The following is a 14,081-nucleotide window of genomic DNA, read 5'->3' as shown; positions in this document are numbered from 1 at the left end:
AAAGTCACTAAATAAATAAATTAATGAAAAGAAAAAAGAAACCCATACTCCAATAAGCATGGAATTCTGGCAAAAAATTATGGAGTCGGCAGACAACAAAGCTAAGGAACAGAGTTCTTACAAGTTGCTAATAATTTTAAACATATCTTTAAGGCAAGCATACTAATTATTATTTAATTTTATGTATGTAAAAATACACACCCATATACAACATATGCACAAGAATTAGTATATTAGTAAAGTACTATTTCCTTTCTATATTAGTAAGATTAATAAGCCACACTGCCTATGATCACTATAAACAAATCTTTAGGCGCCCAAGACACTAGTGGCCCTGTTCTTAAAACCAAGGCCAAGTACTCAAAAGTACAATTTCCCAAACAGTCCAACCAAGTATTACACGGTGAGACCATTCTTTTGCTGCCCTAGGACAGCATTAAACAGTATACAGGATGTTCTACCCTGCCACTTGGGGGATTTATATTCCATTCTATTTTTCATTGTGTCCTGTCTGAGTAATATATATTTTTTGAGGTTTATATCTGGTCTTCCTATAACCCTCCACAAATATATTCTTTTTCATACTGTGTCAAAATTATAAAGCCAAACATAAGCATCTGTGTATCAGACTTTTGTTTTGAGCTTTCTTCTCTTCATTCGACAAGTACAACAGGTACCAGGGAAAGACACAAAAGATGGCTTTCAGGAAAAACTGTGACTACTCTACTCTCAGTGTCATATTGACTCAGAGCCCACTGTCCTTGTGTGCTAGAAGTGTGCTCAATATCTGGCAGGGGAAGCTTTAGCAGGATGTTCCTAGTAACCACCTTATTTGTATATCTTTGTTTAAAGCAAAACTAAAATACAAAAAATAATCTATATCTAATGTAGATCTGTCTTTGATAATTTTATTTACAATTTCCAGAGCAAAGAACAAAAAGTCTATAAATCTAATGAATTATTCTTTTACTCTAGGCCTCAGTTTGATTTCTAAACATGGTATTTTCAAATAGAATACCATTTATTTGAAGATCAGTCACAATCAACACATGTATTCTCACTGAGATTAGAAGGGAACACCACAATAGAAGGATTGTTGAGCTCACACTATTTGATGACTAGTACACATACTTTCTCTATTTTTTGTTATTACTCATTTTATTCATTTACATTTCAGATGATATCCCCCTTCCCAGTTACCCCTCCACAATCCCCCATTCCATCTCCCCTCTCGCCTCTGCCTTTTGCTCTATGAAGGTGCCCCTTTACCCATTCACCCACTCCTGCCTCATCCCCTAGCATCCTCCTCTGCAGGGGCATTAAGCCTCCCTCCCCTACCACGATGTCAGATAAGACCATCTTCTGCTACATATGTATCTGGAGTTCTGGCTCCCTCCATGTATGCTCTTTGGTTGGTGGTTAAGTCCCTGGGAACTCGGGGTGTTCCAGTTAGTTGATATTGTTCTTCTTATGGGGTTGCAATCCCTTTCAGCTCTTTCAGTCCTTCCCCTAGCTTTTCCATTGGGTCCCCGTGCTCAGTCCAATGGTTGAGTATCAACATCTGTATTGGTCGGGTGCAGGTAGAACCTCTCAGGGAACAGCCATATCAGGCTTCTGTCAGCAAGTGCTTCTTGGCATCTGCAATAGTGTGAGGGTTTGGTGTCTGTAGATGGAATGGACCTCTAGGTGGGGTGGTCTTTGGATAGCCTTTCCTTCAGTCTCTGTTTCATTTTTTTGTCTTTCCTTTGGACAAAAAGGACCCTGAGATTCTACCTCACACCAATCAGAATGGCTAAGATCAAAAATTCACGGACTGCAAGTTGGTAAAACCACTTTGGAAATCAATCGGGCGGTTCCTCAGAAAATTGGAAACAGTTCTAGCTGAAGACCCAGCTATACCACTACTGGGCATATACTCAAAAGATGTTCCAACATATAATAGGGACACATGCTCCACTATGTTTATAACAGCCTTATTTATAATAGCCAGAATCTATTATAAATATACAACCAAGATGTCCTTCAACAAAAGAATGGATACATTGTAGTACATTTACACAATGGAGTACTACTCAGCTATTAAAAACAAGGACTTCGTGAAATTCACAGGCAAATGGATGGAACTAGAAAAATATCATCCTGAGTGAGGTAACCCAGACACAAAAGAACACACATGTTATATACACACTGATTTTAAATTTGAGCCAAAAAGCTCAGAATACCCAAGATACAATCCACAATCCATATGCAGCTTAAGAAGAAGGAAGACCGAAGTGTAGATGCTTCAATCCTACATAGAAGGGGGAACAAAGTAATCACAGGAGGTAGAGGGAGGGAGGAACGTGGGCGGGAGATAGGAAAGGAAGAGAAAAAGGGGGAGCAGGAACAGGTAGTGGAAGGGACAAGAGAGAAGTACAGAGAGTCAGGAAATTGAATAGAAACACGTAGCTGTGGGGGATGGGGAACTGGGGGTAGCCACTAGAAAGAACCAGACTCCAGCAAAGAGCAAGGCTCCCAGGAGCCAACTGTGATGACTTTAGCCGAAATATGCAACAAAGGGGAGACAGAACCTGTAGAGACCACCTCTAGTAGGTAGATCATGGCCCCCAGTTGAGGGGTGCATCTCTTACTTTGAGTTGAGGATCCATGACCACCTATGCATCTCAAAATTTTTAGCACATATACTTTCAATTTATATCCTGTTGCTTTGAAAGCATAACCCTCAGTCAATGAGGTTTCTATAGCCATTTGAAACAAACCAAAACAAAACGAGACAGATAAACCAGGAAGTGTCTAAATCTGAAGACATCCCTTCCATGGCTCCTCTAAGCAAAGTATGGTATCATGGTTAGGTCTTTGCTGATAGAACCACCTACCACAGCATCCCTCGGCCACAGGAGACTACTTAAAATAGTTATTAGGTTGGTAAGTGGCTTAGTAGGCAAAGTTATTGTCGAGTCTGAGCTCAATCCCCAGGATAGGTGTGAAGGTGAGAGAGCTGATTCCCACACATTGTCCTCTGACTTCCATACACATGCAGTAGCACACACATAGGCACACATTCACACACATAAATGAATCATGTAATAAAAAGTTAAGTTCTCATTTCATAGTTACACTAGCCATATTTCTAGTACACAATAATTAAGGAACTAGATAGTGAGGACACACAATACTCATATCATCATAGGAAATTCTGTTAGCATCACCAGTATACATTGTTTCAAATACCAATCTCTTAAGAGTCACAGACTGTCAAACTGCCACTTAGTTTTTAAAGAACTGATACTGTAATGGTTATTTTAGGTATAGTAACACATTTCACTGCTTTTTCATAACCCTAAAAATACTACTTAAATCTGTATTACTTTCTATAACTTGAGCCAGTGAAAGCAAAAGTAAATGCAACAATTTCCAGTAGTGCTGGTCCTGACAGTAGTGTGGTAGATATACCATGTATACTACTGATGAGGCCATGAACATTTTTAGCAAGGCTTCTTATATAGATGAGACAAAATCTTTTGTTATATATACTATATATTGTGATGGCTCTTCTTGGTTGTCAACCTGGCTATCTGGAATTATATAAAACCCAAACACCTGAGTATACCTATGAGGAATTGTTCTTAATCAAATAATTTGAAATTCAAAGATGTAACTTTAATCTGGATCTTTTGAGGTAGGATGATATATACTTAATCTGAGCCACACCTGCCAGCTTATATAAAGAACATGGAAGAAGGAAGCTTTTGCTCTTTGCCTGCTTGCCCTCATGCTTGCTGACAAGTTCATTTCTTCAGAGAAATTATAGCCTAACTTCAGAATTCTTGTATGTACTGAAGACCAGATGAGACATCTGGCCCTGTGGACTAGTGGATTCTTGGACTTTCCATTGGTAGTCAGACAGCCATTGTTTGACTAGCTAGACCACAAAAATCCCATATTAATTCAGTCACCTCTGTTCCAAATTTTAATGTAAGAAAAAGACAAACAAAACCAGCCTCCTTATACAGTGAATGCCACCTAGAAATTCTTCTGAGCAGAGCTTCCTTTCTTGGAAACTCTGTTGTGCTTCCTTTTCCCCATACCTATGTTTGCTACTCACCAAACTCCAGGTGAATCTGCATGCCCCACTTTGTGCCCTTGTTGGCTCCTGGCACCATCTCTGCTGAGAAGTGAGTAAACCCTCTGCACTACTACTCGGACCCTGACCCCAGACCATGGGCCAGCTCTTTGGCTTTCCACAATGTCCAGAAGAGAATCCCTCAGGGAAGCACCAACTGTAAGATGTTGTTCTGCCTTGTCATGTCCGTGGGTCCAGCCTGTGCCCGTGGTGGCCAGGCTATCATATACAGTCTGTCCAAGACATGCAAAAGGAAGAATTTCAGTTTTATGTGTAGTGTCATGCTGTCATGACATCATTAGGGAACTGCCAAAGCACTAGCAGTGCACTACAGAGACAGACAATCATGCTACACTGGCATCTACCTGCTGAAGAGTGGAAGTAGGTAAAGACAACACAGCAGAATTTCTCCTACTAACAGTGTCCTGCTATTAATTACTTCATGCGTTTGTCCAAAAAGAATGAATATAGTTTAATTAAAATGAGTCATTTTATTAGGTGCTTGAATGTATAATCTGCTAATTTATATATTCCCCCCCAAAACTATACAATAACACCAATAATCATAAACCAGTGATACTTCTATTTCATTTTATTATTTTCAAGACTCGGTTCTTTACTTGATAATATTTATCCTTACAATGACTCTAATTATTCTCACAGACAAAACTGAGGCACAGGGAAATTACCTAATGTGACCTAGCATAAAGCTGCTGAGGAGGACTGTGACACAATGCAAATGGCTCCAAACCCTACTTTATTTTGCTTTAGTGTCAGTGGTACCTGTGTACAGGTACCTTTGGATGACAGAAGAGGTCACTAGATTCCTTGCAGCTGGAATTACAGTCAGTTATCAGATACCTATGTAGGTACTGGGAACTGAACTTGGGTCCTCTGGAATAGCTCTCTCCAGCCTTCTCAAAACCTGTATTTTTCACCACTATGCTACATGTAACTGTTATCTAACAAAACATATGTTAGTACTATCACATAGCATAAACTTTTTAAAAGTATGTTTTTACAAATTTAATTTTGCAATTTAAATTTAATACCCTCACTCCCATGTGTATGCTTGTGCATATCACATGGCATGTATGTCAAAGTCACAGGGCAGCTTTGGTGCGCTCCTCAAACTATCCTTTCCAGATACTTCTTTTGACAGTCAAAGAAAGATGTTTATTATATGGTTTAAAACAGGGTGAAGGTTTACCTACTTTATTTTCCATACTTCTACCTTTTGATCTTAGTGGTCTATGCTGTGAAGAGTCTAGTAATTTGAGGCCAGTGTACCAGATCCAGACTCCCAAAGCTGAGAGTCTTCATGGACATATACCATGCCCACTACCGGTGAATTACAATGAAATTCTAAATTCATTTTGGAATAGCTCAGAGCCCCCCACCCAAATCCCACTAAATCAATTTCTATCATATAACCTCAAACATAATTATAAATCTCTATCTCAAGGAATATAGATATAACATTTCTTAAAGAAAACAGAAAGTTTAATAAAGGCTTAAAACTCTTTAATTTCAAAATGAACATAGAGAAATACTTTCTGAGTCCTGACTATATTAATCATAACCCCATGGGACTGAGAGTACTTTCATATTTTAATAAATTAAACTAAAGATTAAGACTACACAATGGATGGATGGAAGGAAAGCTGTAATGAGACCATGACTAAATGGTACTTGAGTTTTCATATCTTTTGGCATAATAATGATAACAACATGCTCTAACATATACAGTAGAGGACAAAAAATAAATATCTTCATTTATCCACAAGTCCTGTCAATACAGATACAAGTACTACTACAAGTGTAAAAATCATAAGCCAATGAGAATTTACCTGACTGCTGGATGAATTGTTTGTTATGTCCTTAATTTTAAACATCTGGGCTAAAGTTATATTTCTCCTTGAAAGAGATGTGTCTTGACTGTATAGGTCTTCATGCACGGTTTCTTTTGCAATAGCTTTCTGGCAAAAATATGTATTCAGAATAATAGAGCAACTTCCATTTGGGATAAGAAGTTTTTGCCTGAAATTGAAAAAGAAATTTATCAGTTTATTTATAACTTGGGTTCTCATATTTTTTGTCAAACAAAGAATGTTGTAGTTAAATTGAGACAATGCACTAAATTACAGCATTCCTAACAATAAGTGAGTAACAACAGACCAGGGATGGCATGGCAGCTGCCCAAGATCTTGGAAAAGAGAGCCATCTGTAACAACTGACAGCTAGGACCCTGTCAGCCAGTAGAATCCATGGCCCATAACAATTAAGTATGACTCAATGACAGAACTTTACTTTCCCAGTTGAAGGTCTTGAAAGTCCTATATTAGTAATGGAAGGTCAGTTAAGTCTCTAGACTCGCTCCCTATTTAGAAGACCCATGTCCTCTCTGGAAGAAATACAGATATAAAGAATGAGCAAAGACAATGAGTATCAAAGAAGCACTCAAAAAACACTGAATTTGATATTATTTCACAAGTAAAATCTTTATATATTTAAGCAACTCTAATTGTTGAAAGAATATTACATTAAAAGATGTAAGAACTACCCAAGATGCAACTCACAGGCCACATGAAGCCCATAAAGAAGGAAGACCAAGTGAGGGTGATTCGGTCCTTCTTAGAAGGAGCAACAAAATACTCAAGGGAGCAAATATGGAGACAAAGTGAGGGACAGAAACTGAAGGAGGGGCCGTCTCAAGACCACTCCACCTGAGTATCTATCCCATGTGCAATCACCAAAGGTAGATGCTGATGTGGAAGACAGGAAGTGCATGCTGATAAGAGCCTGATATGGATATCTCCTCAGAGGTCTTCAAGAGTCAGACATATTCAGAGGCAGATGCTCACAACTAGCCATTGAACTGATCATGGGGTTCTCAATAGAGGAGTTAGAGTGAAGACTGAAGGAGCTGAAAGGATTTACAGCACCATGAGGAGAGCAACAATACCAACCAACCACAGCTCCCAGGGTCTAAACCACCAGCCTGGGAGCACTTAGTGGGGGATCCAGGGCTTCAGCTGAATATGTAAAAGTGGAGGGCCCTGCTGGGCATAGGTGGAAGAAGAGAACCTTGACCTCATGAAGGCTGGGTGCCCCAGGGGGTGGGAATTTTGAGGGTGGGGAGGTGGGAGTGGGGGGGGGGTAGATAGAGGTTACATCCACAGAGAAGAAGGAGGAGGGGCGAGGGGATTGGGGGTTCCGAGGGGGTGGTGGGGGATGGGGTAAGGGGACAACATAGGAAATGTAAATAAATCATCCAAAAAAAAAAAAAAAGAACTTGGACCCTTAATATCAACACTATTGGTGTAAAACAGACAAACAAGCTAAAAACATATCAAACAAAATTCTGAGGTTTTGCTCAGAACTCTAATGTGATAAAACACTTTAATGCACATTCTTCAAATCACAATGTGCTGCTAATAAGAAAAACTGAAAACCTCAGGTTCTGGAAGGAAGAATTTGATACATATGACACCTTAATCTCTCATTAAACCACACTGATGGATGGAGAGAAGGCAGAATACTATGTAGAAAGGAGGGAAGGAGAGAGAGGGAAAGAGAGGAAGGAGAGGGACACACACACACACACACACACACACACATACCCCTTAGTACCTGAGGAAAGATACAGTAGTAAGAGTGACAAGTACTCTTAACCACTAAGCCATTTCTCCAGGCTCTAATTTCTGGACTCTTACACAGTTTAGGACCACCTATCTAGGGGATGGTGGCATTCAAAGTCACCTTGAATTTTCCATATTCATTAACTACAGTTCCCCACAGTCACACCCATAGGCCAATGTGATGTAGATAACCCTTCAATGAGATTTTTCTCACATGATTCTGCGTCATGTCAAATTTACAATCAGACTAACTATCACTAGCCCCAACAAGAGTCAACTTTGTCTACATAAAGGAACAAAGCAAAGACCACCTTGGCAACTCAGAAAATCTTGTGATAACAACTCTTTATTTTCACTTGTATTGAAAAATGCATTGAAATACAAAAAGGAAACTCTTAACATTATATAACGACAACTAAAGTAAATGCTAAGAAGGAAATCAAGAATTTGTCTTTTACCACATTTTTATTAAATATAATGCCAAAAGTCCTAGTCCATAGCACAAGGCACAGTAAGGAAAGAGCAAGCAAGCACAGCACAAGAGAAGCAGACTAATATGACTTTCCCCACATGCATGCTTTGACATAGATCACAGCATGAGTGTAAGCTGGCTTCAAACTCTGTATATGACTGAGGATTATCTTGAAGTTGTAATCTTCATGCCTTCAATTTTATTGTTCAAAATCATGGCCAAAGACAGCAACACACACATCTGCTCAAAAGTAAATGAATAAATAAAAACAAAAATAAATAGCTCCAAAATAAATGAAAGATAACTTCCAAATCTAGTCAGTTTCAGTAAGAATTTAAAATGCAAGAAATAAAAATCAAGTACATGTATATACATTTTCAATAAACATAGGATCACCAAAATTGGACCTAGAGTAATAAGCTAGGCCTGGTGATACATGCCTAAAATTCTATCACTTCTTAAGCTGAATCAGGGAACCACAATGTTTACAGCAGCACAAATTATACAACAAGATTCTTCCAAGAAAAAAAAAATGAAGAAGAGAGAGATAGAGAAAAAAAAAGAAAAAGTTAAGTTTAATATATCTGACTTACCTGCTGAAGCTACAAAACACAGATAAAATCTTTGGAACTAGAGATATACCATATTATGGACTGAAAAACTCCATTGTCCCCTAGTAAAGAACTCTAATCTTAGCATAGAGATTTATATCAAGTTCTATTTAAATTCCAATATTTTAAATTTTTGGAAAAAGATATATTTATATATTATAGTATATATTACACACACACACACACACAGAGAGAGAGAGAGAGAGAGAGAGAGAGAGAGAGTCTTGTTTAGTCATTACCAGAGAACAGAGAAACCTCTTCTTGGTCCTTAATATCTCTCAACATCAATGAACACAATTCCCCAATCAACAAACATAGGCTAACAGCCTGGATATGTAAACAAGACCCAGCATTTTGCTGCATACAGAAACATACCTCAGTGACAAAGACAGACACTGCCTCAAAGTAAAAGGCTGGAAAATGTTTTTTTTCCAAGCAAACGGTCCCAAGAAACAAGCTGGAATAGCCAGCCATTTTAATATCCAATAAAAATAAACTTTCAACCAAAAGTTATCAAAAAAGATGGGGAAGGACACTACATACACATCAAAGGAAAAATCCACCAAGATGAACTCTCAATTCTGAACATCCATGCCCTAAATGTAAGAGCACTCACATTTGTAAAAGAAAATCTTCAAACACACCTTGAATCTCACACAATAATAGTGGGAGATTTCAACACCCTACTCTCATCAATGGACAGATCATAGAAACAGAAACTAAACAGAGACACAGTGAAACTAAGAGAACTTGTGAACCAAATGGATTTATATCTACAGAACATTTCATCCTAAAACAAAAGAATATAACTTCTTCTCAGCACTTTATGGTGCCTTCTCAAAAATTGACCATATAACTGGACACAAAACAAACCTCAGCAGATACAAGAACATTGAATTGATCCCATGTATTCTATCAGACCACTACAGACTAAGGCTGGTATTCAATAACAACAAAAACAGCAGAAAGGCCACATATACATGGAAGCTGAACAACTATCTACTCAATGATAACTTGGTCAGGGAAGAAATAGAGAAATGAAAGACTTTTTAGAATTTAATGAAAACAAAGGCACTACATATTTAAACTTTAAACTTGTTTATGATCCTTCCACTGATAAACCATAAACTTCTCATGTCATTCTGCTCTCTCACTGTGTATCTGAATAAGATCAGAGAATAGTAATCATGGCACAAAATGGATGGCAAAATCCAATATATGAACCATACATCCAGGTTTTCTATAACAAAGCCCTCATGTCTTGGTATCAATTAACTATTTTCCTCATTGCTGTAACCAAATATCTTACAAGATGCAAGTTAAACAAAGCATTAATTTATTTTGATTCATAAGTTGAGGGTATAATTATGATGAAGTAAGTCTGTTCCTGACACTCTTCACATCCTCTCATTGGTGAAACAGGACTCTGACAGATGGTGCTAGAGGTGGGGCTGGTATATAACTATATAATGTATAGTTATATAACATAACTAAAATTCTTCCATTCCACTGATACACTTCTTCCAGCTAGGCTCTACTCCCAAAGGCTCCACAACTCCCTAACAGCTACCAGCTGGGGTTCAAACATACGAGTATGCAAGGTTATATTTTATAACTATTTATCTTGGCCTATTTGTTTTCTTGATGTTCGGTATTTTTTGAGTTCTTTGTATATTATAGATAGTAACTCTCTGTCAGATCTATAGTTGCTAAAGGTATTTTTTCCCATTTTGTAGGCTGCTTCCTCACCTGAATAATGATCTTCTTTCCTGTACAGAAGCTTAAATTTCATGAGGCCCAATTATTATTTGTTGATCTTAATGCCTGTGCTACTGGGTGTTCTGTTCAGAAAGTTCTTTCCCATGTCTGTAACTTCCCCACTTTGCTAGATCAGGTTCTGAGTACTCCTGTTTTATACTGACACCCTAGGTCTATTTGGAGTTGAGTTTTCTTCATGGAAAGAGGCAAGAATCTAGCTTCCTTCTTTATGTAGCTATCCAATTTGAGGAGCACTATTTGTTGAAGAGGCTGTCTTTTCTCCAACATGTACTGTTAGCATCTTTGTCAGAAATTGTCTGTGAAAATACAGGCTTATGGTTCTTCCCTCCCCTTATACTCCTCTTTCCCCCCTCACTCCCTAAAAAAATACAGGCTTATATGTGGGTCCTTGATTCTATTTCACTAGCCAATGTTGTTGGTTTTTATGCCAGCACTATTCTATTTTTATTGCAATAGGTTTGTAGTAATTGAAATTTGAGATAGTGATACTTCAAGCATTTTGTTAATTATTCAAGATTGTTTTGGCAATCGTAGTTCTTTTGTGGATGTTGCTTTGGACATTTAGATGCATTTCAATGGAAATGCCTACAGAAGCTCAATAATTAGGAATAAACTCTGGAGGGAGCTCTCAAGGAGCAGAACAAAGAGAAAGAGGATTACTGGGAAAGGAAGGGTTAATTTTGGGAGATAGGAACAGGGAAGAGAAGAAAATATGGAGAGAGATAACTATGACTAAAGAACTTCTGAAAAAAAATATGAAAAACTACTATTGCAAAGAAGCTCTACAATACAATGCATACATCTATTGTTTAAACAGTTAACTTACAAAAGGTCAACAATGTCCCTACTAGATATCACAGGCTAACAAATAAAAGTCCAGTAAGTCTTTTGGAGGTATTAGCCAGTGAAGTTCCAACAATCACTCAAACAATGCAAACTTTTGCCGTTGCACTTGGTTATCCTTCAGAACTTGAGTACAAAACCTGGTTGCTGAAGACAGCACAAAGAATTCAAAGTAGTACTGATGCAGAAGCTTCCCTCCTAAGAGCTGCCTTTCATAATGCTGGCAGGTACTGTGTATGTTGCCATAGTAGATCAATAGTTATCTGGCTTAGAGCTGAGAACCTTGCAAGCTACTGTAATTATAGACCTGGCAAGTCATGTTCACTGTTCCAACAGTTGCACAAATGTCATGGGAATAATCAATTACTTTTTAAAAAAAAAAATTGGATTAAAGGCCTGGTCCACAGTATGTAATCTATATTGAGGCCAAGAACTTGTGGCTAGAAAGGTCATAGGCACTAGGGAAGAACCTACTACTCTAACTCTCCTAAAGCACCACAGTATTAAAGCAACTCCAAACTGTTACACCCATACTAGTACGTCTCTTAAATCTTATCAAAGAAGCTTTGTTTTTTAATAGTAGATGGTGTTTAACAGAGATCTACAAGCAGTACAGGGGCAGAGAATAAGAGTCTAGAGTTCTTGGCCTTAAATGGGACATCTATAACACACCTCTTCTTGCCAAGGCTCAGGCATCATTGTGGAAAAAACAAGAAACATTTTCTTTGGTGTTGATTGTGAAAAGCTGTTAGGGTACCTAGATCTAAAACTTCAATAAATGTGCCTCTCTTCCCAGGTCTGTACTCCCTGAAGTATTTCCTTTTTGAGCTTTGTTTACACTGGGTCTCCAACAATTTGACAATTAGTAACTTTTCATACCACAATTGCTTAAAGCAGTCTGTGATTTTCTATACCTACTTGATAGCCACTCCAATGTTGGAAGTAACTGTGGGCTCTTTGGCCTCAAAATGCTCTGATGGGGTCTGGCAACATGGCTCAGTGGGTATCTGTCACCAGACCAGATAACCTGCATTTGATTCCTGGGATCCACATGAAAAATTATACTCTGACCTCCATATCTGTGCTGTGGCACACATGGATTTGCCCTTCTATCCAACATACATAATTTAAAAAAAATAAAATAAAAAACTGTTAAGTGCAAGAGAGCTCACTGCAGCTGAGGTTACTGAAATAAGAACTATACAAGATTGTAGACTGAAGTATTTCCTCATGGATCTGTTACTGCTTGCTGTGGGGTAAGGGGTACCATTTTCTTCAGTGGAATAACCACTGATAAACTGCCCATGCTCCAGTAAATATTCTCTCTCACTCATGCTAATACAGGCAACCCTACTTCACCTCAGTGGTTCACACACAAAAAGAAAATAGGAAATTAGGAAGAAGCCTTGCTGAGAAGAAGAATTTCAGTGAGAGAGGGAGAGTGTCTGGCAGAGACTAACTAGAGTAAAAGCAACTAAGATTCATTACATATAAGACACAGGCACTCCAGTGTTCCTTATTTCAGTCCTAGAGGATGCTTCTTCAGTGTAAGATAGCAAATTCTGGAAACAGGCACCCAAAGACCAGTCCTTTTCTCTGTCTTTTCCAAATCCCAAGGCTCTAAATTTGGATCAAGGAAATGCTTCAATACACTACAAAAGTAGGGTCTAGGGGGTGACTTGCCTTCATAGGCACTGGAAAAACAATCCATTCAGATTCATCTTCTATAGTAGTTGCCAGGTATTTTCATACAACCCTTGAATTACAAAGAACAGAGACTTTCCGGGTTTTTATGACTCTAGAAAAGAGAAGCACATCCCATATATTCCCCAGAACTTTAGTCAACTGTGTCCATTGCTTGAGAGACAGTCAGATTCACTAGGTGCTACATCAAGGCCTGTGACCTCTCCTTTTACAAGTTTTCTTACACACACAAGAGTCTAAAAAGAACAAGGAAAAAGAAGTCTCCTAAGTTTTCATCTGCATCTATGAACATAGTAGAAGGAAGTAGTAATTCAGCTGGTAATGGCAGAACTGGAGGTACTAAAGGGGAGGGTTCTCTGCCTACTCCCAATTCCAGTAACTGGAACATCAGGAGCCTCCACAAAATCATGTGACCACAAGCAGCCAACAGCTGCCCACTGGCACTGTATGTAAATGAACTCAGTCACCTCCTGGGTTTTCCCCTCTCCTCTCCCTCCTCTTTATAAAGGACACAAAATCATAGAGAGTAACTAACTGAAGTCTGCTATGTACTTTTAATTGCAGGCAGGACGCCAAAGTACAAACACAATGACTGAATTCAGTTTTACAAGTAAACACTGGAACTGAATTCACCCTCGTCCGGGAAGAATGTCTCTGATCACAGCTTGCAGGAAATCCAATTCAAAACAGGGTGTGTCATCCTTAATTCACACTGTGGCCTTTATGCCTTTCATAAAATTCTTTGCATACTAAAATTTCCTTCTTAAAAATGTTCTCACAGAGACTAATCTTCATTCATAAAATTATACTCAGAAATGCCTTGCAAGAGATGTTTGAATTCCAACAACTACCACCTTTGGTAGAGATAGATCTGCAGCCCTGCTTTGTGTGTGTGTGTTTTGTTTTTT

At 38.4% G+C, this 14,081-nt stretch overlaps 1 protein-coding gene across 1 annotated transcript in view; it reads right to left on the bottom strand.

The window, feature by feature from the left end:
- The window catches only part of Spidr (scaffold protein involved in DNA repair), a 270,432-nt gene that overhangs the window by 95,531 nt on the left and 160,820 nt on the right, over positions 1-14,081 (bottom strand). The window contains exons 9-10 of the mRNA XM_028778256.1: positions 5,974-6,163; positions 4,106-4,356 (exon numbers count right to left, since the gene is read on the bottom strand). Coding sequence (XP_028634089.1) covers positions 4,106-4,356; positions 5,974-6,163 — 441 coding nt within the window. The remainder of the gene's footprint in view (positions 1-4,105; positions 4,357-5,973; positions 6,164-14,081) is intronic.

Source organism: Grammomys surdaster, unplaced genomic scaffold (assembly GCF_004785775.1).
Source record: "Grammomys surdaster isolate TR1022 unplaced genomic scaffold, NIH_TR_1.0 331, whole genome shotgun sequence".
NCBI lineage: Eukaryota > Metazoa > Chordata > Mammalia > Rodentia > Muridae > Grammomys > Grammomys surdaster.
Note: the sequence above shows the minus strand (reverse complement) of the source record. Positions and strands in the feature narration are given on the sequence as shown.